The sequence below is a fragment of the Tachysurus vachellii genome, chromosome 11 (assembly GCF_030014155.1).
Source record: "Tachysurus vachellii isolate PV-2020 chromosome 11, HZAU_Pvac_v1, whole genome shotgun sequence".
NCBI lineage: Eukaryota > Metazoa > Chordata > Actinopteri > Siluriformes > Bagridae > Tachysurus > Tachysurus vachellii.
The window spans coordinates 5,930,979-5,957,062 of NC_083470.1; the positions used below are offsets into that span (position 1 = coordinate 5,930,979).

Here is a 26,084-nt window from a genome sequence, read left to right on the forward strand (position 1 = left end):
TTCACTTCATTGTTAATAGTAAAGTTTAGAATTTGGTGTTTTAAGTCATATGTAGCCTATTTACCAGATCTGACCGGCTCTCTATATCAATATGACTACTCCAACTGCAGTACAATTTTATACCCAATATTCCTTACTCTGGCTTCACAGATGAGTGCGTTCCATCTGCAGGAGTCCAAGATTTGCTAACTGCAGAGCTTCTCACTCCAAAAACAACATATTGTGCACAGGGGATACTAGAAAAATGCCCGAAAGAGCCCGGTAATTATTAGCATAAAATTGCAGAATTAATAACAAGACTGCCTTCAGGGGAAAAAAAAGGGATTTCTGAATCCCTCTCTGAAGTTAATACTTTCACAGCATCTCACAGCACATTTCTTGCCGTGTGATTCACACCAGAGGAGATGCCAGATCGATTTCAAATTAACTCAAACTCGAATAGAAACGGCTCTGGAAATGGGGTTAATAAAATGAGGTTCCAAATGGGTGAAGACAGCGAGGCTGTGATGATTTTTTTATGTCTCCGAGTCCTGTGAGAACGAGAGAATGTCGAAACTCTGTCGGAATAATAAGATGGCTATATTGACTCTTATCATGAAGAGGATAAACGTGGTAGGGTGTGACCTGCAGGCGAGCGTATCTATGCGACCCATCAAGCATAAACCCCACCCTAATGGCTTCTACACTGAGTAAATGGATGGTTTGTTCATGTTGGATGGCTGCTTCACCCCAGAGCGCCAGTCCAAGGCAGAGACGACTGATATATCTGAGTCATCGGCTGGTGTAATGGCCTGGTTTACAGGGCAGGCACAAATTTCTTTATAAATAATTGTATTGTAATTTTTGACAACTTTGCCGCAATTGAAACTGTAAATATGCAAAGAAATCATTTCTGTCTGGTCTTATATCACTCACTAATTGAGTCGCACGTAACATGGAGAGCATTTATCCCATAGTTACAATACTACATATGTTTATATATATATATAAATACGTATATATATATATATATATATATATATATATATATATATATATATATATATATATATATATATACATATACGTGTATATATATATATATATATATATATATATATATATATATATAAATACGTATATATATATATATATATATATATATATAGTGTTAAGTTTTAAAACTTTCCTTGCATGTGGAAAAGTATTCATGTGTAGCCTCCCTAGATAAAAAATGCTTATCTCATCACTTAGTCATACAACAGCAGCTCTGACAGTGGTTCCAGCTGCAATTCAAGTTATTCATATACTTTAAAATATTGTTTCTATAGTAACCAGTCAGTTCCCTCTGGATTTAACTGTTTTAGTGTTTTTTGGGTTTTTTTTTTTGTGATGCAACTTGATATTTTTGTGCTTTTTTTTTTTTGCAGAAAACAATATGAATGGGCAAAATTGCAATTACATGATTCTTCTACCACTGTAGACACATACTATATGTAATTACTCTATATGATAGGTGTACTCATGTTTAATGCATGTGAATCAAAGAGGGATTTTGCTGAATGTGTAGCGATGATGGCACACGACACGTCAGTGTTTAAATCTGTGGAAAATCTATGAAAAAATTGCAAGATCCTTAGTATAGTTCAGTTTGCTTAACTGCTGTGATCACATAATTACAAAATAATAGAGAGACTGTAACAGCTCATTCACAGAGTTGTGCACGTTGGGCATAATCTATAGCTTACGGCTGAAAATCACTGAATTTTTAAAAGGTTTTAAGACACTGATATATGTATTGATGCTTTTTTGTTGTCACTTACTCCATATTAAAAGCTGTAACCCGGTATTAAGCATGTTCTTTAGAGGTTCTGAGTAGGATTGGAAATTTGTGGAAACTCATTACGTTCTATGTCCACTCAGAGGACCCTGATTTATTTATTTTGATGCCTCTTAGCACTGATTCTTTTCCAAGTCACGCTGCTTTCTTTTCCCTATTCACTGAGTCTACTGTATATAATACCTAACAAAATCAAAATTCTAACACCAACCTTTTAGCCTTTAATATTCTCAGTCTTTGTCAAATTTATGAACTAAATACTCCAGAGTTTCAGCCCTGCCATGATTTGATAAAGTGAGCTTAGTCTTATTATTTTTTAATTGATATGACCTTGAATTTATCCTTGTGTACATACGCAATGTGAAATGTTCACAATTAGCTATGGAGAAATGCAGTAAATTCTTTACCATTAGAAGAATAACAGTTTGGAATAAGAGTTTGCAGACTGTTGATCATTAATATGAAAAAGTGACGCTAAATCCAATAGCTTTTTACAGTTTAGGTGGATAGACAGAAGCCTTTATTATACGTTACAGCACAGTGAGATTCTTTCTTCACATATCCCCTTTGGTCAGTTATGATGCAGCACCCCTGGAGCAGAGAGGGTTAAGTGCCTTGTTCAAGGGCCCAACGGTGGCAGCTTGGCAGTTCTGGGGCATGAACACCAATCAACAACCCAGAGCCTTGACCGCTTGAGCCACAATGATGTCTTATTATGCTACATGAACAGTGCAGGAATAAAGTGGCTCACCTTTTTCCTCAGGTGGCACAGTTTTATCTTTTTCATGGCAGAACAAACAGCAAAAAGTCATTATTACCTTCTATTTTTACTCATTTCAATTTTCAGTCATTGATATGATGTGGATACATGAAATCTGGCAAGCAACATCAGTCTAAACTACATGTCAGACATAAGCCTTGTAGGCTAAATCCAGCCTGCAGCCTCATTTCATTTGGCTAACATGAACATGAAAACAAAGACAGTGAAACAGCCCACAATAGGCCTACACTATTGTTATTCACCGCTATTGTAAAGCATGCAAACCTCTCTAAAGCCAACTAAAACCAATGACTAATATGCTTATTCAGATACAATACCCAAATTGTAGTTACTGTTAACTGATTAATACAATATGTGCACTATGGCTTCTACAACGGCTGACACGACTGCACTATGAATGCAGGTTGTTTGCTAAGATTGTCACGATTGCAAGTCACGCTGGTGTCTAAAAGCTATTCAGAAGCACACTGTGTTGTGATGACAGTGGCATTACCAGAAATGAGCACACACTCTCCATCTACTTTAACAGAAGGTGATATAGTGTTGGATATGGTTGCTTACTGGTTAAGGTGGTGTTTGACCAATTGGAAGGTTGTGAGCTTGAATCCCAGATCTACCAAGCTGCCACTGCTGGTCGCCTGAGCAATGCCCTTAACCTTTAGTTGTATAAAATGTAAGTTGCTCTAGATAAGGTTGTCTGGTCAGTGTAACAGGAACAAAAGTACACCTTCTCATTCATGCAGTTATCTCATCAAGGACAGGTGAAGAAAAAAAATCACCTGGTCTTCGTCCAGTCTTTATCCATCCAGTTCCATCAAACCTGTAACCATAACAGCCTCAGATTCCTCTATCTGGCTAACAGTGGTAGAACCTGAAGTGGTCTTTTGCTGTGCAGGCCATCCACCTGAAGGTTTGATGTGCATGCTGAGATGTTTTTCTGCTCACCATCGATGTAAAAAGTGCTTATTTGAGTTACTATAAACTTCCTGCCAGCTCACAGCAGTCTGGTGAATCTTTTGTGAGCTCTATGATCAACAGGGTGTTTCAGCCTGCAGAGCCTTTGAGCACAGGATGTGTTTTTGTTTTGTTTTTCTTTTCATTGTCACACCATTCTCTGTAAACACTAGACATCATTGTGTGTAAAAATCCCTACAGATCATCAGTTTCTGAAATACTCAAACCATCCCATCTGTACCAGTACCAACAACAACGGCACAGTTAAATACACAGAGCTTGTAATTTCTCCCCATTCAGATGTTTGACATTAGCATTTCCTGAAGCTCTTGATCTGTATCTACATGTTTTATGCACTATAAAACATGTAGATGGAGAGATATCTACATGTGGAGAGATATTTCATGAATTGCAGTTTATTGTGCAGGTTAATAGCATTTTTGTGAGATCCTGAAGGACTGTAATTAACGGTGATATAAATTATATAGTCAGATTGGATGTTGGGTGTCAAATTTTGCTAGATTCATGTGCTTGCTGGAATCAGTGACAGTTACCACTGAAACACACTTCTTGGTCTTTCATATAATAATAAATGATTACATAGATCATTAAATAAATAATATAAATAAATAAATGCTTTCCATTGTTTAATAATATATATATATATATATATATATATATATATATATATATATATATATATATATATGTATAGTAAAAAAACAAATTCAAATTCCATTTTAATGTACCCAATTTTAACATTAAATCAGCGTTGAATTTTTTTAAATAAATTAATTTAAATAATCTTATCACAGTAAAAAGTGTATTGTGTGTAAGTTAAATTATATCACACTGGCGATGTTGTATTATATCACTCAGCTGTATGGGAAAGACTCTTTATGTTTTTAAGATGTGCTAAGCGACAATTCACTTAACTTTTAGTGCATCTTCACACACACACACATACACACACACACACACACACACGTCCTCATTCTTTCCCCTTATTCATGCATTTATCATGTGGTGTCATGTGGCAGCAGCATAATGCATAAAATCTTGCAGAAACTGGCCAAGAGCTTTATTTATGTTCCCATCAAACATCAGATGGGGATAAATTGATCTCAGTGTCTTGTGGCATGGATGTTGGTGTCAGACTAGCTGGTGTAATAAATTAAAACTTCTGATCTACTGTTGTTTTTTCATTCAGAGTGGCAGATTGAGATCAAAATTGAATGGACATACAGGCTGGAGCTGACAGAAAGGATGTGTTAACTCAAATAACCACCCTCTACAACCCTGATGAGCAGAAAAGCCTCTCATAATACACAACAAAGAACACCTCGAGGCAAATGAGCTACAACAGAGGACACATAGATCTTTATAGTTTATACATCATGGCATTAAAAACAAAATCCTTCCTGAGTAGATGGTCTACAGGCTGGAAAACATTGACAGGAAGTCTAGAGTTTTTTTTTTTACCAGGGTATCATATCTGATGCTACATTAGCAACAGATTCTCTACCAGATAGAAAGTAGAAAGATGGTTGGGGTGAAAAGGAGGGAGTTTTTCCCCAATACATAAATAAATCCTAAATACTGACTGTGTACATGTTTCTAAACCTGTGTATGGTATGAACATGGATAAAACAATAAACCATGCTAAATAAAGCTAACAAGTAATGATGTTTGTTAGACATATTTTTTTATCCATGCTAATCCGTACCGTTTGCACATGACAGTGTCTTATATTCTCACTTCTACTCGGTTTACCTCAGTTTACTCTTGTCAGCCACTAGAAAAGAAAAGCTACACATTCTGCCACAATAGAGAGGTGACTGGCGGGCAGGTTATTTCCCACTCGTCTTATGTGTGCAAGAAGAAAAAAAAGGTTGGAATGGAAACTATTGCAGCTGAATTTAAGAACCGATTCTGAAGTCGTGAAGATGTCATTTTTAAAATGTCACTTTTCTCTAAATTCATAACGAAAAACAAACTATATAGTTTATTTAAAATTGTAGTCTGGGGTTTATATCTATCGAGGTGGCAATACTGTGCATTTTCACACAAAATCTCTTGCATAAGTATATCTTATGGATATATTATATTATATTATTCATTCATTCATTCATTCATCTTCTACCGCTTATCCGAACTACCTCGCGTCACCGGGAGCCTGTGCCTATCTCAGGCGTCATTGGGCATCAAGGCAGGATACACCCTGGACGGAGTGACAAGCCATCGCAGGGCACACACACACACTCATTCACTCACGCAATCACACACTACGGACAATTTTCCAGAGATGCCAATCAACCTACCATGCATGTCTTTGGACCGGGGGAGGAAACCGGAGTACTCGGAGGAAACCCCCGAGGCACGGGAAGAACATGCAAACTCCACACACACAAGGCAGAGGCGGGAATCGAACCCCCAACCCTGGAGGTGTGAGGCAAACGTGCTAACCACTAAGCCACCGTGCCCCTATATTATATTATATTATATTATATTATATTATATTATATTATATTATATTATATTATATTATATTATAGAAGATTTGATACGATACACGATATGATAAGCTTTATACACATAATTACAAACCTACTGTATTCACTGTCTACAAAAAGTACTGCAATAATATGTAGAATAAAATAATAATAATAATAAACATAATAATAAATGATTACGTAGATCATTGTATAAAACAATATAAATAAAATAAATATTTTACATTGTTTAATAAAAAAAAGAAAGCATTATTTAAAAAAGTAAAAAGAATTCAAATGAATATTTTAACATTTTAATTGTACACAATTTTAACATTAAATCAGTGTTGAATTTGTTTTAAGAAATTAATTGAAATAATCATATTTCAGTAAAAAGTGTATCGTGTGTAAGTTAAATTATATCACAATGGCGATATTGTATTATATCACTCAGCTGTTTGGGAAAGACTCTTTATGTTTTCAAGATGTGCTACAGTAAGTGACACTAAGAAAAACAGCAAGATTGAGTTTTGGGGTGAACGCTACTGAATACTTTGTGTCCTCTGTTTTTTTTGTTGTTTTTTTTTTAACATAAAGTGATCACAGAAGTTCCATCCACCTGTTTTTTACCGGCTCGTACATTTTATGTCATGACTTTACAGGTCACTTAGACAACACTCGCACAAAGTGAAAGGAAAAAAAAGGAAAAAGATGTGTTATATTACAAGGTCAGACAAGTGGCAGGTAAAATCTCTGGTTTAGCTGTAATTTTTACCAAGGCACAGTTTCCCCTGCCCCTTAAACTATCAGATATCCTTCATGACTTTTCTATATATAAAGGTTTAATATTTAACTATTTAAATATTAAACGAATTATTCTGCTCACAGATTTCATTAATAAATAAGTGAATTATGCAAGACCTGTAAACCTTCTTATCTTTTTCGCCCACTGAATTATGTGTGTTAATAAACAAAGCTGTTTTTTCTTCTTTCTTTCTTTTTTTTTTTTTTTTTTTTTTTTTAAAAAGCATGCAGATGTTTTGCAGCTGAGCATCATGACACTTAGATTCACTCTCTTGTTCTCTCCGTGCAACGAAACTGGGTCATTATTTTTTAATCAGAGTTTCCGTCTGTGTGCCAGGAGACAGACTGGTACTCATGGGAGAGCTTTTGAGAAACAGGTCTCATTTGCGTAGATGTTCTTCTCGGCGTGTTACACGAGAGAGGAGGAGAGGAAAGAGACAAACTCTTTAGTATATAAATACACACACAGCTTGTAAACATGTACACTATGCCACTACCTGCTATCACTCACACGTCAACTCTGTGTGCACACCTACACACACACACACACACACACACACACACCTCCTCGAGCAATAACTAAACACCTAGCACTCATCTCCTTATTGGGGTTCCGAACACTTGATAACTAAGTGACATCTCTTTCCAAAATAAAGTTGTTTTTTTTTGTTTTTTTTTGCCATAACACACACACACACACACACACAGACACACACGCACACATACAAACATACACACACCCACATCTCAGCTACTTTATACATTTTTTCCCCCATTTTTCAAGAAATTAACTTATGCATTGCAAATTGTTTGCTGCCATGTGCTCAACTCCGTGCAAATCAAGAGGTGGATGGTTTAATTAGTTCTACTATTCGTCATATTTTTAAAGGCTGAGAAACCAGCAAATATGTCTCTGCTTCAGTGGCTTTCTGGTACATGAGCCTGACACACCGTCCTGTTGGTGTTTCACCGGTTCGCAGGGCGGAGGATAAACCCATCCATGGGAAACCAGGAAACAAGACTCAAAGGCTATGAATTTAAACAAAATATAAAGCCCCAAGCACATACCGTGTACCAAAATCCTCCTCTCTGTGTGCACAGACAGAAATCAGGGATCAAAACAAAAGCTTGGTGAAATAGCTATCTAGACAGCCTAGTCTTGAAAGTCTTGATCCCATTTGGCTGCAAAGATGCAGAGATGTCTGAATCTGCTCAAGATGCATTGTGGAAGTGTGATGAGGGTCAGTAAAAAAAAGTTTAACTCCTTTTTAACTTTTCCTTATTTTAATTATAACCTATGAAAACAGAAAATGGATTGAATAAGCTACTGGGAGATGTGGTAGCTCGGAAGATTGTGAGTTTGAATCCCAGGGCAACCAACATGCCTCTCCTGGGCCCCTAAACAAGGCCCTTAAACCCTTAGTCACTCAGCTATAGAAGTGAGATAAATGTTAGTAACTCTGGATAAGGGTATATGTTAAATGCTGTATATAAAGCACATATTACACAGTATTATATAGTATACTGAAAATGCATATAATTTTACATATTTACATAAATACATTATATCAGGGGGGCACGGTGGCTTAGTGGTTAGCACGTTCGCCTCACACCTCCAGGGTCGGGGTTCGATTCCCGCCTCCACCTTGTGTGTGTGGAGTTTGCATGTTCTCCCCGTGCCTCGGGGGTTTCCTCCGGGTACTCCGGTTTCTTCCCCTGGTCCAAAGACATGCATGGTAGGTTGATTGGCATCTCTGGAAAATTGTCCGTAGTGTGTGATTGCATGAGTGAATGAGAGTGTGTGTGCCCTGCGATGGGTTGGCACTCCGTCCAGGGTGTATCCTGCCTTGATGCCCGATGACACCTGAGATAGGCACAGGCTCCCCGTGACCCGAGGTAGTTCGGATAAGCGGTAGAAAATGAATGAATGAATGAACGTTATATCAGTGGGACACAATGAGACCGTACCCCAATCATGGAATAACCCTTGAGAATCTGTGTGACTCACAACATTTTCCCTTCCTTCTTCACCATCAAGGCATTTGCTATCATTGATCTCATTTGCATTGTGAAATCAGGCTTAGAGCTCCTTCTGATACTATCCAAAATCTCATCAGGAATATATATCCGCTTCATGTTTTGCAGGTTATTACCCGATTCGCCGTCTCCAAAATTCTGCTTCTTGTTCTCTCTGAAATGCTTCGCTAAGTATAAATTACTGTTCATTACTGCTTTCAGGTCCACTGCAAGAGCAAGAAAGAATTAGAGCATCCAGGAATAAAAAAACAAAACATAAACTAAACAATTACGCCAATTATATCTTTAAATACCATCTTGCTAAGGCAGGATATTAAAAAAAAAAAAAAAACGTGATGTGTTTAGTAGGTGGTGTAAGTTGTCACTGAATTTAAACATCAGTTTCAGTGCAAAATATTGTAGCAGTTGACACACTTTTTTTTTTTTAAATGTGTGTTTGCAACCACCATGGGGGATTTAGCGAAAGTGTTCCAGTTAACCCTTAATAATTGTGGTTTTGTGTGTGTGTGTATGTGTGTGTGTGTGTGTGTGTGTCAGTGTTATATAAAGTACTAGTATGCAATACTTGAGTAAAAGTACAAGTATCGTACTAGAAAAAGACTTTGGTAGAAGTGAAAGTTACCTTTTAGAATATTAATCAAGTAAAAGTCTTAAAGTATCTGATATTTACTGTACTTAAGTATCAAAAGTCATTTTTTGATATTTAATGTACTTAAGTATTTGAAGTAAAAGTAAAAAGTCAAATTTCAGTGATTTTCTGTAGGCATAACATCAGGGGCGGTTCTAGGATTTTATCTTTAGGGGTTTTTAGCCCTCAGTGAGAATTTAAAACAAGAAGAGTTTTATGTTATATATTATATGACTACATCGTAAGCCAAAAGTTATGGTGTTATTTAAAAGGGCAAAAGTGGACACCAAAATTTTATGCATGATGTAATGATGTCAATCTTGAATCAGATCAGTTCATGTATGTGTGCATTCTCTACAAACAGTGTGTCCAATGAATGCAGTCATTAATAAAAAATATTCACAAGACAAAGACCAAATCAATAAATGTTATTTTTATTTAGTATTGAATGGATTGTTTGCATTAATATTTTGTTTGTACTACAACTCTGGTAAAAAGAATAGTGACATTTCACTGCTTTTGGTTGCCATCTTTGCGGCTTTCCGCCGATTAACGTTATAGATTTTATAGATTTTGAGGGGGAAGTCGTGGCCTAATAGTTAGAGAGTTTGACTCCTAACCCTAAGGTTGTGGGTTTGAGTCTCGGGCCGGCCACGACTGAGGTGCCCTTGAGCAAGGCACCAAACCCCCCAACTGCTCCCCAGGCGCCGCAGCATACAAATGGCTGCCCACTGCTCCGGGTGTGTGTTCATGGTGTGAGTGTGTTCACTGCTGTGTGTGTGCACTTTGGAAGGGTTAAATGCAGAGAACGAATTCTGAGTATGGGTCACCGTACTTAGCCGTATGTCACGCCACTTCACAGATAAATGTCTCCAGCTCTGACTGCGCGTGCACGCTGCGTGTCCCTGTGCTTCTCCGTAGAGCGTGCGGAGCGTAATGCAATCTAGGAGCAGTGATTCGCCAAACCTCCCTTATTGCAGTCACACACATTTCTTCTTATTTTATTTTGTAGTAACTAGTAACGAAGCTGGGGGGGCACGGTGGCTTAGTGGTTAGCACGTTCCCCGTGACCCGAGGTAGATCGGATAAGCGGTTGAAAATGAATAAAATGAATGAGTAACGAAGATGCTTAGTGGAAATATAGCGGAGTAAAAGTATACATTTTATCTAGGAAATGTAGTGGAGTGAAAGTGAAAGTTGACATAAATTTAAATAGCGAAGTAAAGTACAGATACGTGACATTTCTACTTAAGTACAGTAACGAAGTATTTGTACATTTGTACATTTGTACATTTGTACATCCGTTACATTACAACACTGGTGTATGTGTGTGTGTGTGTGTGTGTGTGTGTGTGTGTGTGTGTGTGTGTTTAATAATTTTAGTTATTTGGTACAAACTGTTAAAATTGTATATTGTTGAAAAATCATGATTGCAAATCTACACACAGAGTCATTAGGGTTTTGTAGGTTTAGCTCTTTCTTCGATGTTCCAGATGGAAGTAAGTTTTTTACAGCAAGTCCATACTGTAGCTTCCAAAACAAGAAGCAATCCAAAATAAGCCAGAGTTTTAAGCCTAGGCAAGATTTAGTCCAAATGAAAACATGACTAAGTCAAGATAGAGCCAAAAAAAATTCAAAATCCCTTTTGAGGTCAAGCTTCTTGGCTTTGTTCATACATTTCACTGTTTTCTTGAAGAAGGAATTATGTCTTGACATAAGGACATAAGGATTTGATGGTTTTTGGGCTCGGTCTTGACTTGACTTATCCAAGAACTGCCTACTGTGACACCATTCATACTATCTATTATACTATATGTTTATTAATCAGTTTCTACACCGATCAGAAGCTTTCGGCCATAAAATGACAGAAAAATAGTTCATTTCTTTTATACCTTGAATAAGAATGAAAAAGCTTGGTAAACAAAGCAAAACCAAGACTTTTTATAATGTATGTTTATGGCATTTGCCAGATGAACTTATTAAGAGCAGCTTACAGAAGCATTTTACATTTATCTCATTTACCGTATTAAACTGAGCAGTCGAGAGACAAGGGCTTCGCTCAAGCGTCCAGCAGTTACATCGTGATTTAAACTCACAACCTTCCACTGAGCTACCACTGCCCTTAATGTCATGTATTGTCTTCTTTTTCAGTTCACATTCAAAATGGAGACCTTTAAAGGAAATGGAGGCACTGGAGAAAGGTCAACATTTAGCATTTAGTATTGATATATCATTCTGATTAAGTAATGTAATAATATTCCATAACACTGAAAAGAGGCATTATTAATATATTATTACTGTAAGTCGTAGTTGGAGGAGAAGGAGGAGGATATATTGATTAATTATAATGTACTGAAATTGTACATCTGCATTGGTATTCAGGATATTCAGGAGAATCTAATCTGCGCTATACCATCAAGGTGTGCTGATGTGTATTGCCCAAGGCAGGATGCCTGTAGGGCACAAATCAGCCACACACTCATTGTTAAACAATACACCAGCCAGAAAAGAGAGCACAGTGCTGTCTGTGCAAAGGGAAACAAGAACATAAAAGCGCAAACGTTCCCCGAGGCGAACTTGTGGACTTTACTTCATACTGTCTACTGTGCATAACGGTTGAGCGTTTATGATGCAGCATGCCTTGTGTTTGATTCCCTCTTCAGGTGTCTGCTTGAATCCAGCTGTGAGAGGCCAGAGCATGCAGAGAACTAACATTAAACCTTCTTACACTCCCTGGACAGATTTATTTATGGAAATTAATGGCAATTACATTGGAAGGGGTTAAAGCAGAGATCACAATAATTGCTGGGAAATTGTTCCACTGCTGTAGATTCAACCTGATGTACGTGTTGGGTTTAAAATAGAAATTCTGCAGAATAGATCGTATTTAAGAATAGCACTTTTCTGGAAAATGTGGGGGGGGCACGGTGGCTTAGTGGTTAGCACGTTCGCCTCACACCTCCAGGGTTGGGTGTTCGATTCCCACCTCCGCCTTGTGTGTGTGGAGTGCATGGTAGGTTGATTGGCATCTCTGGAAAATTGTCCGTAGTGTGTGTGTGTGTGTGCGTGAGTGAATGAGAGTGTGTGTGCCCTGCGATGGGTTGGCACTCCGTCCAGGGTATATCCTGTCTTGATGCCCGATGACGCCTAATATAGGCACAGGCTCCCCGTGACCCGAGAAGTTCAGATAAGCGGTAGAAAATGAGTGAGTGAGTGAGTGAGTGAGTGGAAAATGTACAGTTGAGTTTTTAATTTTATACATATTGTTTTTGGCTTTGGGGGGCACGGTGGCTTAGTGGTTAGCACGTTCGCCTCACACCTCCAGGGTTGGGGGTTCGATTCCCGCCTCCGCCTTGTGTGTGTGGAGTTTGCATGTTCTCCCCATGCCTCGGGGGTTTCCTCCGGGTACTCCGGTTTTCTCCCCCGGTCCAAAGACATGCATGGTAGGTTGATTGGCATCTCTGGAAAATTGTCCATAGTGCGTGATTGCGTGAGTGAATGAGAGTGTGTGTGCCCTGCGATGGGTTGGCACTCCGTCCAGGGTGTATCCTGCCTTGATGCCCGATGACGCCTGAGGCTCCCAGTGACCCGAGGTAGTTCGGATAAGCGGTAGAAAATGAATGAATGAATGAATTTTTTTGGCTTTATTTTTATTTCTTTATTACACACCTTTATTTGTACAAAATTGTCATGTTCGATGTAATTTCTGTGCAAATTCTATGAGATTTTGAACTCAAAATGTCAAAAGTGAAGTGAATAATGTGTAGAAATAAATGATACAATCACCAGGCAAAAATAAATAAAACTGGCGATAACTCAACATATCTTCGTCATTTCTCCACTCGAAAGCTTCGCATCCTTTTTTCACCATTGTGAAACAATTGAAAAGAAAGATTCTGTATATTGGATGCTGAAAATATTCCCAATAGGTGTATTAACACATTGTGGCAAAAAATGTCACCTATTGTGGCTTGTACAATTGGGTGTGATAAATTAAGGAGGCCGTTCAATTGCTGGCTGCTGCATTTTCTGAAAGTAAACAATAGTAAAGTGCCATAACATGAAACTTCAAAAAATGAGCTTACACACATACACAGGGGGATGACGGAGAAGAGGAGAGAGAAGAATAGCTGGAGGGGAAAAAGAGGGAAGGCAGAGGAAAAAGAGCAGTAAACACGCCTGTCAGCAGAATGAGTCCCATACAGAAAAACTCAATTGGATTTTGGGAACGCAGCATAGACACAAGAGGGAACGAGGGAGCAAAACCAAATAAGCATGATAGCAGAGGGAAAGCAAGCTCTGGCACTAGAGATCCCTAACAGTTTTGTGGTATCGAGCCGTACCACTGTGCCCCAATCTGCCACGTCCCGAGATCCAAAATCCAAGCCGATACTACACAGCCGATTTCAAGTGCAATGCTTATGTAAGAAACCAATATTGTAATACCAGAAAAATATATCATGCAGCCAGCAGCAGATTCAGAACATGGGCCATCGTGGCCTCCTGTGGCACAGAGGCTCATTTCAATGCTATTAAGATGCTGAGTGTCTTAACCGAAGCTCTCTGTAGCATAATGAATCAGCAGGCAGAAGAGGAACAGCCCAGAGGGGACGCCATCTTTTTAACCCGCTTTTTAAAATGCATGCTTTCATTCAGGGAGGTCTCGTGAAGTATGGGTAAGCTCAGTGAAATCAGCAAGACTACAGGGTGCAAAGGGGGAAATAAGGGATGAAAGCATTATATTAAGACATGAAGACAACGGGAGAAAGAGTAGGAGAATGTAAGGGATAAAAGATCACAATGCTACTGATGAAGAAAGGCAGTGCAGCAGCTTCATTAGGACCAAAAGCAATGTGATCCCAAAAAAATCCAAAAGCACAATGCTGCTGGAAAAACAGATTTGTATAAACAAAGCCAAACTGAGGAAGGCATCCATGATGGTGGCATTTCTGCCTCACGGCTCCAGGGTCTCGGGTTCAACCCTGAGCTGGGCGTGATTGTCTACATGGAGTTTTCTATGTTCTCCTTTTCTTCACAAAGCCCGTCTATAAGTATGCCAGTATGTGCACTGGTGATGTTTAAATTTCCCATAAGCGTGAATGAGTGTATAACTGTACTGTATGCGTTGTGCCCTAACATGGATTGGCATCACATAGGGTATAATCTCATGGCTCATACCTGCTACTTCCAAGGTACAATAAGTTCCATATTCTCACCATAACAACACGTGAGAGAAAAAGGTGGCTAAAAAAAATCAAACTCAAATAACCACATGTTCTAAAATCCTCCCACCTTCACAGTCAGCTTCTGGTCTCAAAATCCCACACCTCACACAATGCAATCAAGCTCCACTCCATGTGTCCTTAGCATGCTGCTTTGAAAAGAAATGAAAGGTAAAGAGGAGTAAGATAAAACACTGAAATAACAGAAATGGCCACATGAAATTATAAAAGAATTTAAAGACTCTCGGTAGTAGACGTCATTCAGCCTACAGTGAAAGGCTTGATTTTCACTACAAATGAACAGCTTTACTTCTTGTTTCATCATCGTATCTGTAATATCTTGTGTGAAGTCTTGTACTAAGAACATTCACAAATCTATAGACCATAATTGAGTTTCAATCTTATATCACAATGCCTTCCTTACTCCTGAACGCTGCTGTTAAATCTTTCTGGGAGGGTGATACTGAGACTCATTAGGATTATAGCATTACATATTCAGCCATTTATTATTAGATTATGTGGAACCTCTGTAAAAAAAAAAGTCCCAGATACGATCATATATTATATCAAGAACATTAATATAATCCTTTGATTTGCCTAGTAGCTGGAACGACTTCCAGATCGGCTGTTATTGAAAATTAATCATCACCTTCTGCCCAATCAGAATAGTACAGTAAATCCAAATTTGTCTAAATATAATGAACAATAATACACAACTACTTTATTCCAGCTAAGTATAAATGAAATGGTACATTTTTTTCTCTAAAACTGGTCTCACTCCAACTTCCTCGAAAATACTTTTCTAGTCCGCATTACAGAGTTTAAAATTAGAACCTTTTCCAAAAGCCGAAGCGCCACAGCTCTGGTCTCTCAGCCGAAGCTCCGCAGAGGCGAAGCCTCAGTGTTCTGACCTCTCACATCATCACTGCGTTTATCAGACAAGCAAAGGGCTGCTTCGGTGAGATTGTGGATTTAAGCTTCTCTAGTCTTGATGACTCAGGACTGGGCTGGATTTCAGAAGTGCTGCAGCCGGTATCAGTTAAACACCATTAAAACCTTTTTTTTTTCCTCGAAAAATACTTCAGGAGATTACACAGGTTTAATAGAATGTTCTAGCATTTTGATGTGTTTTTTTTTTCCAAGCTTATACTGTACATTTGAAAGTATTTTCATCTAGCACCCTAAAATTTGGTTGTGTATAATCTTCTATAATCTTCTATGTATAAATCTATAATTTTAAGGATCAATTTAAGAAGTGAAAATATAGTAATTAGAAAAGGTTTCGGAAAATGTTCCAAGTACAGAAAAAAATAGAAGAAAAATATATAATAAAATAAATTGCATCTCTTCTTCAGCCTGTTGCTCAGGAAGATCCTGCAAAGGTTAAGAAGCCTACAATAGATCGTTTCTCATTTTTAGATAAAACTCAAAACCTTTCAGGCATTTTTATATAAACCTTTCAAACAGTCTTTTGGATTGTGGCTTTTGTGGATTTGTGATCATTCAGCTACAAGAACGTTAGAAAGATCAGGAACTGATATTGGCTGAAGAGGTTTGAGTTTAGTCGGGATTTCATTTCATGCTAAAGTTGTTCAGCGTTGGTGAGTCAGTCATGGCTCTGTGCAGAGTCATGGCTCTTCAGTTCTTTCACTCCAGCCTTAACAATTCATGTCTTCATGGAGCTTGCTTTGTGCATGGACGCATTGTCACAGCTTACATAAACATTCTATACTGTACAACTGTGTGCTTCCAACATTGTGGCAGCAGTTTAAAGAAAAAACAGATTTGGGTGTGATGGACAGGTGTTAACAAACATTTGGCTATATATTGTTTATATAAGATTTCATAAAAGTGAAGGCAATTTATTTTTATTTTCTAACAGTGCCAGGAAAAAAAAACTGGAACCTGCATCATAAAAAGTATTGACTTTTAAATTCCCCTCAAAATGCCTAGTTTCATTAAAACTGTGTGTATGTGTGTGTGTGTTTGTGTGTGTGTGCGTGTGTGTTTGTGTGTGTGTGTATGTGTGTGTGTGTGAGAGAAATGAGCTACTGATGAGCACTTGAGCTTTGTGTGAGCACTGTATTTGTGAGGGTGAAAATTTATATTAAAATACCGCGATTCTCTTCAAAATGACTGAAAAGGGCAAAGTTTATTTATATTTCTCTGATAGGAGGATTATGAGTAGATGTGATGATGCACAACAAAGGGAAATTATAGCATGGAATTCAAGCCTGTTCCTTTGATGACATAAAAATACATTAATATTTATATCTCTATAATGAATTGCCTCATTGCTAATGAGCTGCTACCACAATTTGAATATTCACCCTAAGCACTGGCAAGTTTTTGCAGCGTTATAAAAGTTCCTTGTTTTATTTTTATGAGAGATGAGATGTTTATGTCTGACTCTTTCTGTGTCTTTGCTGAAGGCTCTGTTGCCTGTGCTCTTTCTTTCTTTCTCTCCCTCGATGCCTGTGTACTGTTTACGTGTTTTAATTTTTTCCCTCCAGCTCATCTCTCTGGCCCTGTAGGTTAATTGTGCTCTGGATCCTCATGCCTTATTGATTAGTAAATGGTTGAGAGTTTTAGGCTAATCTTCATCGACAGCAGTGGTATCCTGGAGCTCCATTATCAGACAGAACCACCGGATTCTTCACTTCACAGAAAAGGCATCTCCATCTAAGGGCATCTCCCTCGATATCCAAACAAACCGCCGTGGGTTCTGGGCCCAGACTTCAGGTCAGTGCTATAGGCCAGGCTTCTTTATAGTGCTGGAGTCAGAATAATCCACCATGGCAAGTGTCATTCCTCTTCTCATAAAGATCATCAATCTCAAGGAGATCACATTCAGTCAGTGACAGGCCCGTCATTCCACATTACTGGACATGAACACACACACGGTCAATGACACGCTCTTGCCCCGAACAGCAAAGTAAATAAGATGCCAGTTTTGTCTCTGAAATCGTGCTGTGAGCTCGAGGTGTTTAAAAATGACATATGAGGATGCAAGCTGTTAAAGGAAAATAATCAACAACAGGATGATGTGATGTGGACTGACATGAGTTACACCCCAAAGGTGTTTATTTTAGCAACAATACATCTCTATGAGTGTTTTACTTTGTGTTATAATACAGAACTTGCCAATGACTACAATTTAATATTTTATTGAATGTTGTGTTCTACTGTAACACAATGAATGTTGTTCACAAAACAAAATAGTTCCTGTAATTACTTTGATTTTCTATTATTCCCTTACCACCCTCTCCTTGATCTCTTGGAATCAATACAACAAAAAATGAGAGACGAGAAAGAAGAGAAAAAAAGCACAGAGCTTTCTTTCCTTCTGGTTGTGAAAAACGTACTGATACCGGAGACAAGTTCTAGGAATGTAATTAAACAAATCTTCACCAGAAAACTTCAGCATATCAACAAACAGACTTTTGAAATTGTCACAGCTCGGGTTCGATTTTCCGGCAGGGAGCTAAACCAGCCACCGTAGAGTTAACTCTCAGTGCCGATCCAAAGCCCGGACAAAATGGGATGGTGCCAAATCTAAAATGCGGACCAAATGATCCACTGTGGTGACCCTAATCAGGGAGCAGCCGAAAGAACAAAACGACAACAACATTTTTATAATATAATTATAAAATATAGTTCTTGGTATAGAAATTACTACGTATTAATCTTAAGTGTATTAACTTATAATAACAATAATTAGTGATCTGAGTTATACAGTAGTAGTCAAGCTTTAATAGACGTTTTAATAGAAAGTCAATCAATATCTTTTGTCCAAGTGGTACTGTGAAATCAATAGCTTTGTGTTATAAGAGTCAATTGTGAATAACTCTGACAAACGTTCTCTATCTTCAGATCCTGATAAAGTAAAAGAACTCTTGCAGGTAAATAAATAAAAAAACATTCATCTTGTTTAGGCCTGACATGCCAAAAGGTAGCGGCACAAAGAAAGATATTCCCATTTATACACATGTACACCTCAGTCAATATAAAGAACATTTACTTTATATATTTTTTCTATAGCAAACACTCATACACTACTATTCCGGCTGCTACTAGACACATTAAATATAATATTTGTGTACTTGTCACTGGCCACTATTTTTGTTGTATCTCTCTTCAGGAGAATCTATATCAACTCCACCCCTGAATCCATCATCAACTCGTGAAGTCATGAAGCAATGTAAAAGAAACAATGCTGAAATTTTTCTGGAAGTAAACCTTACCAATCTATGCTGTAGTCGGTAATAAACTTCATGTCTGATAAGGAAATATTCAGAATAAAATTACTCTGTGATCTGTACAATTAAATTGCTAAGTGTGATAAGTTTACCTACAGTATTAAGGCACAACTACAGTCAAGCAATCTTGCTATACTAATAATGTTAACAGGTGCAGGGAATAAAGTACCTTTAATAACAGTCTCTGAAAATGATTAAAATAACAAGCTAGTAATAAGGAAAATAACATCTTATGAAACCAGATCTACTCATCTGTTTCTTCTCTGGCATAAACATCTCATCAGCTCATCAGCTATCCCCTTGAAACCGTATGTTTAGAGTATAAATCTAGTTTAATTCCAATTTGCGAATCCGCATTCTCACCATAACGTAACATAAAATGTGATTAAAGAAAATAACAGGCATTGTTTTTTGACATCTGGGGAGAAATCATAATAAGGAAGAATATTTGCTTTGTATTAGCATTATTATAGCGCAATTACTATGCAAATTACTGCCATTTTACATGTACTGTATATGATCATCCAAATACAGTATTTGGTATATCAACCAACTCCATCTCCCCTTTGCTAAGCCTCTGCAAGTAGGAATTACATAAAATGCATTACAGTCACTTTCCCTATTGGACATTATTGCCCAAGTCAGCAGTTTTAACAGAAGTATGTCATTAATTCCAGACCTACTTCAAATTGATGGCAGTTTCAGCAGAATGGTCTTGCAAGAGGAACTCGTCCAGATAACACTCTCCCCTCTGTATTTTATTTCCTCTCATTAAAGTCTCAGTCTATTCCTGTTCAAGCTGACCCAGTAACTCTTCCTGTCTTCCATACATATACATCCAAACAGCAGTTTCTCAAATCTTGACAATGCTTCACAAATCACTTGGTTGCCATATGACAGTAATCAAGAACAGGGCATCCTAACAATTAAACATTAAATTGAATATTCTCTTGGACGTGAATGTTCTGTTCTGGCTATTTCTTTTCACCAAATGCTGGTTTTAATTTGTAGATTCATTTTATTAGGTTATTAGCAAAGTGCTGGGTAATAATGCTGGTTTAGTGACTAGAAAATTTAACATTTTTATAGGTCAAGAAGGTCTAAAATGAAAAGAAATTCTGTTTGTGGTATAGTTTTGCACTGCTGGATTGGATTCAGGAGCAGATCATCTCTGCACAATGGTGTAATAGTCAAATAAAAACAAAATTATACTGAAAATATGTCATCAAATATGATATTACAGAGGAAAAACCTGGCATCTCCTAACATCTTATCTCCTAGCATCTTAACTCAGTTGATGGTGTAATGCTAGCCTTAAAAAAAAGTAAGAGGAAAAGTAGAGAAAGTACAATTTAATATTTTTTTCCCCAATGTTGTTCTCATGTGGCCAGGAGATCAAAACACAGATAAAATATGTCAATGCCTCAACACCACGGTAAACAACAGACCACCCCTCCCCCACACCTACAGCTTTACCTCAGGTGTACTGATATGGCCCATTTTCCCCTGACATACTGTACTTTGACCAAGAATAAAGCTTCAGCTCTAATGGCAAACTATTAGAATACCCTAATAAAATGAAGGTTGGTATCCCCTTTTTAAACTAGAAAGACTTGTGTAAGCTGAAAAACAAAATCCTGTCTAGCTGCCATTACTTAGCAGTATAGAGTATGTCTGCTTAGTAGTTAGCAGTGTTGCTAAAATGTCAAAGATTTTCCTGTCAATAACTACGCTACATAAATGTAGCTAGAAATCCAGTCAGGTGGGCTCATATATATATAAATAAATGAACAGACTTTATTATTTTTTAAAAGTTTACTACAGTTTTGTAAACTACTTGTTCACTGAATTATTATGTCTAAACTGAAGATTTCTTGCCCCCCATGTGCAGGAAATCATAGAGAATAGTTCCTAACACTATATTTTCAGAAACAGTTTATTTCTAAAAGCCAAATGTTTATCTGAATTTGGAGCAATTACCAACTTCAACATATTGTTAGCCGCTCAGCGGGAAAGCAAAACATGCACTCCACAAGCTTTTGTATTTGTTAAAATGATCACTTCATCTGTAAAAGGTTTTCTTATTCACAACGGTATTGTTTAAAGTAACAATTTTATGAAAATAAAATGAATAAACAAACGGTATATTGAAATAATGCCTGAAAGATGAATTTACCGAGCCAGTGTTCCCCTGTAATCTTGCCAAATCCCTCTTGGTACGCGGCCCAATCCCTGTAGAAGTTTACAGAGCCGTCTTCTCTGCGCTGGAACACCTGGAGGACAGAAATATGAATATATATAGTAGGTATAAAATTCCACGTGAAGTCTGAAGAATGCAGATCAAGAATGGTGTCACACAAATAGCTATGTACAAGTTAATATATATGATAATAAACACTGAAAGTATAATTAGTGTACGTTAGGCAATGAGAGTACGCTTGTCAATAGAAACGTATAACACTGTTCTTTTTCATGTCTCCCAATGAGATTGAAATTGGTTTTATACAGTAAGATAATTACCATTTATGCATACAGTGTTTGACTTTAGTGAAACTATTTTGTAATAACAATCCAGGTAACTTTTCTAACTTTACATAAACAGTAGTATCATACATTATTATAATCTAACAATGCTCTCATCTGTTACTCCCTTAAAAAAAAAAAGAACTTAATCTAAAAAAAAGTATTTAATGTCATGCTCCAGTTCCTCTGTCTGACCAAGTATACACTTAAAATCTAACCCCTATTTCAGATCAATAAAAATTCAATTCGATTCAGATTTTATTTGTATAGCGTATTTAACAATGGACATTGTCTCAAAGCAGATTTACAGAACATAAAAAAACATAATACAGGAAATGTAATATTATACGAAGATTATTTTAATAAAAAAATTAATATTAGACCTATATTTAAACATGTTTGTACACCAATGAGCAAGCCTGAGGTGACTGAGGTGACTGTGGTGACTGTGGTGAGGAAAAACTCCCTTAGATGGAAGAGGAAGAAACCTTGAGAGGACCAGACTCAAAAGGGAACCTCATCCTATATTTGGGTGACACTGGAGGGTGTGATTATAAATATAACGGTCAAACGTTTGTAGACACTAAACCATCACACCCATTTAGTGTGTCATAGTAAAATGTTTCCACTGAGTTGTAAACACACGATTGTACAGGGTGCTGTAATATTACCCCTCACCCATTTCTCTTTACTGGATCTAATGGGTGTACAATAGTCCAGAGCTGTTCCAGCATGACAACGCCCCTGTGCACAAGAAGACATCACTGAAGATGTGCACTTGAGCGTCCTGCAGAAAACCCTGTTCTCAACCCCACTGAACACCATTTGGATAAAGTGCAACCCGCATCAGATGCCTCCTCAACCAACAGCATCCCCTGACCTCACCAATGCTTGAGGCTGAATGAGCACAAATCATTAAAGCCATGATATAGAATATAGTGGAAAGCCTTATCAGAGGAGTGGAGATTATTATAATAGCTAAAAAGGGACTAAATCTCTAATGGGTGTTCAAGTAGCACATAGAAGTGTGATTGTCAGACGATCAAATAGTGTAATTACATGTCACTGAGTCCTGGACAAAATTTAAAGTGTAATTTAGGCATTAATTGACTGCTGATGCCCTTATAGAAGATTAATCAAGCAAGCAGTGGATCAATGACTGCTGAAAATGCAGGCAAAGGAAAAAAAAAACTGGATAGTATTGAAAATGAGGCAAGGTCATGTGCTCAGCATTGCTCATAAGGATAACACACATCTATACCCACAAACACACCAGGGAACTATATAAATTAAATCCACAATGATGTTGACACATCCTCTGACCTGAATTAGAAATCATAATATTGTCTCTGTGGGTGTGTTTGACAGCGATTGACATCCTCCTACTGAAAGATACTGTCTGTGCTTTAGCACAAGCTTGTTATGGTAGTTTAGCTGTTACTGAAGACATGTTTGTGTGGATGTATAGAGTTGAGCCCAGATCCCACAGTGAGGCCTTGGAGCTGAACCTTGCAAGCATCTTGGATAGCACAACACTTCAGAGACAACATGCGAGCGCTCCATGCTGGTGCTTGGGGCTGCATTTAAAATGAATAGCTGTGGCTTGACTCAGAATAAATCCTCCCTCTCAATCCTCCTCCAATCCACAAAGGAACCAGAGAGATTTTAATTATTCACCGTAATCTCTGTAACTACTTATCGAGTCACCTTTCAGAAGCCTTAACTCTAAATCTTCATTGCACCTTGAGTACAGACCTATTAAAATACAGCAAAAATCCTGTGTTCTAATAAATATTTCATAAGATAAGCATATCCCTACCAGGGCAGCATAGACTGGCTTTAATTTAAAAAGCGATAAGATGTTAAATTAAAAACAGAAAGCATTGCCTGGCATGAGCTCGAGCACCCCTGAATTTAGAGATGAATGTCTGTGAATGAAAGGTGTAGCTTTGGGTAATATCTCTACAGCAAACCTGCTGACTTTATCATCTCATATACTGGGTAAACGAAAAAGAAAAACCACACAAACGTTATAATGGCATTAGATGGAGTCAGAGTGGGTGTGTGATGATATGTGCTTCAGTTTCTCTTCATATCCACCATAAATCTGCTTCAGCCTTCACATGGTGCGTCCACAAAGCAATTTCTCTTCCTATAATGAATGTCCACTGGCAGCAGAGCACACAATAGCTGACACTAGTCCTTCAGTTCAGATGAGTTCAGCAGCAGATTACACTGCTTGGCCATGTACGCCAGCCCACTTTTGTCTAAACTCTATAACACAGAGGGACGACCTTGCTGAATTACAGAATAATGGTTGTAAAAAGTTGTCTGAGGGTGTGGATTCAACATATGCATGTTTAACTCCTCAATAGCAGTGTGCAGCTGTGGATACTGTATATGTGTGGCTCCACATGTTGTTCTTTTCATTTGATTCTCCTGTTTATCCACATTGTTAGACTTTAATTTTGGTGCATTTCAGTTGGTAAGTAGCATGAATTAAAGCTATAAGCGATTAACTCTCATGCATGCATTACAATGACGGCATAACAGAAAAGTGTAATCTTGGGCATGATCTATAAAAAGGTGACAAAAGCAATAGGATGAAATCCATTATGTTCCATAAATAATTTCACCCAGTATTAATAATATTCACAAATAATTACCACTCAGTGTAATCTCTTAACACGAAGGGTTAGTTGCTAAGCAACATACCATGCGAAAATTATGGCTTATGTATGTAAGTGTATATAGAATTAACCTCTATTATCTAATCAGCTTTTAGAGCCAAAACTCAATATTTTTTAATGCAATTAGAAAATATTCACTAATAAATCAATTAAGTATAAGCATAACCATGTTTATGTCATTTTAAGTAATAAGTATTGTAAACCTTGTTAGTGTTTTAAAGATATGCTTAATTTATATGGAATTAATGTTACTTATCATGACTGTAATTCATTAATGCATAAAGCAGAATATTATACTGATTGATATATTATTAATGCGCATGCAAAGCAGAGCAGCGTTACGCTTACCAAGCTGAAGTGTTTTATCCCTCACAAACCACAATAATTAGCCCGTGAGTATGATTTATATTTATAAAACAATGACTTTTTAACCATTTCTAAGTACAGAAAGCTTCACCATATTACATTGTATACAGGTTTGATTACAGGTATTTCTTTGCAAAATAATAACATATAATTGTTGATTTAATAATTATTTACATTTACAGCATTTAGCAGACGCCCTTATCCAGAGAAACTTACATTTTTATCTAATTTTTATACACTTGAGCAATTGAGGGTTGAGGGCCTTGCTCAGGGGCCCAGCAGTGGGAACCTGGTGGACGTAGGAAACGAACTCACAACCTTCCAATTGGTAGCCCAACACTTTAACCACTAGGCTACCACATCCCTATTCCCTAAAAATTATATGTGTAAAAATGGGTATAAATCTTACATTATGTGGATATGTACATAACGTACAATAACGTATTATCTAGAATTTTACAAGATTTTCCTTGATCAGCTGTTGTTGTAGAAAATTAATCAACATTTGTTGACCAATCAGAGTCATTCAATAAATCAAAAGCACTTGGGTATAATATAAAATATAACATGTTAGGTAACAGTTATGTTAGTTATTGCTACAATCATTATATAATGGTTAATAAATGTAATAGCTAAGTAATGTAATAATGTACCTTTATTGTAAAGTGTTACCTTTAAAAGTTAAGATGTGCACTATTGAGAGTGTGCGGCTGCAGCAGAGATCTTCATTTGTTTGGGGTGTTATTGGCCAATAGTAGGTTTGGTTTCATATAACTGCCAACCAAATACAAAAGGGAAAAAAAAACCTGCTGCTAAAATGACAGGAAAACAAAGCATGTGCTTCTTTTGTTTTCCCCAGCAGGCTGCTCCTATAGACAGGAAGGTACAGCAGTGAGAGGATAACAATCTACTGCAATGACAAATACCACAGCCAGTGAGCACCGAGAGCAGGTCGCATTCGTCAACACGTCAATCAACTCAGCTCCGCCTTCTCTGTACGGGGTCCAGAAGTGGTCCAGAGAGCAATGAAAAAGTGAGTATGCCCACAGCTACACTGCTAGGTCCTATCTGACTCAATAGTGCAGTTATTGTCTGCTGAACTACTGCAGGCCTCCTGTAAGACAGCGAGAAACACACGCTCAGTGACTGCAGTGATCGATCCACTTTATTAAATGAGCATAGCCCCAAAATCTAGCAATTCTAGAGATATATATTTTAAAATGAAAGCATTGCTGTCTTTTCTTTTCAATTCACAGCCTCTATATAGTTCCTTACACCATCCAAATCATGCACATCCATCAATGACAGCATTGGACCATGAAAACAGAAACTTTAACATCAGATGTGGTAGCTCAGTGGGTAAGGTGTTTGCCTACAGACAGGGAGGTCATAATTTAAAACCCCAGGTCCACTTTTCTGCCCCTGCTGGTCCCCTGAGCAAGGCCTTTAACCCTCAATTGCTCAGTTGTATAAAATTAGATAAAAATGTATGTCGTTCTGAATAAGGGC

At 37.5% G+C, this 26,084-nt stretch overlaps 1 protein-coding gene across 1 annotated transcript in view; it reads right to left on the bottom strand.

Annotated features, from left to right (window-relative positions):
* LOC132853618 (fibrinogen C domain-containing protein 1-like) overlaps window positions 1-26,084 on the bottom strand; it is an 83,832-nt gene that overhangs the window by 9,911 nt on the left and 47,837 nt on the right. Inside the window, exon 5 of the mRNA XM_060881501.1 lies at window positions 21,173-21,269. Coding sequence (XP_060737484.1) covers window positions 21,173-21,269 — 97 coding nt within the window. The remainder of the gene's footprint in view (window positions 1-21,172; window positions 21,270-26,084) is intronic.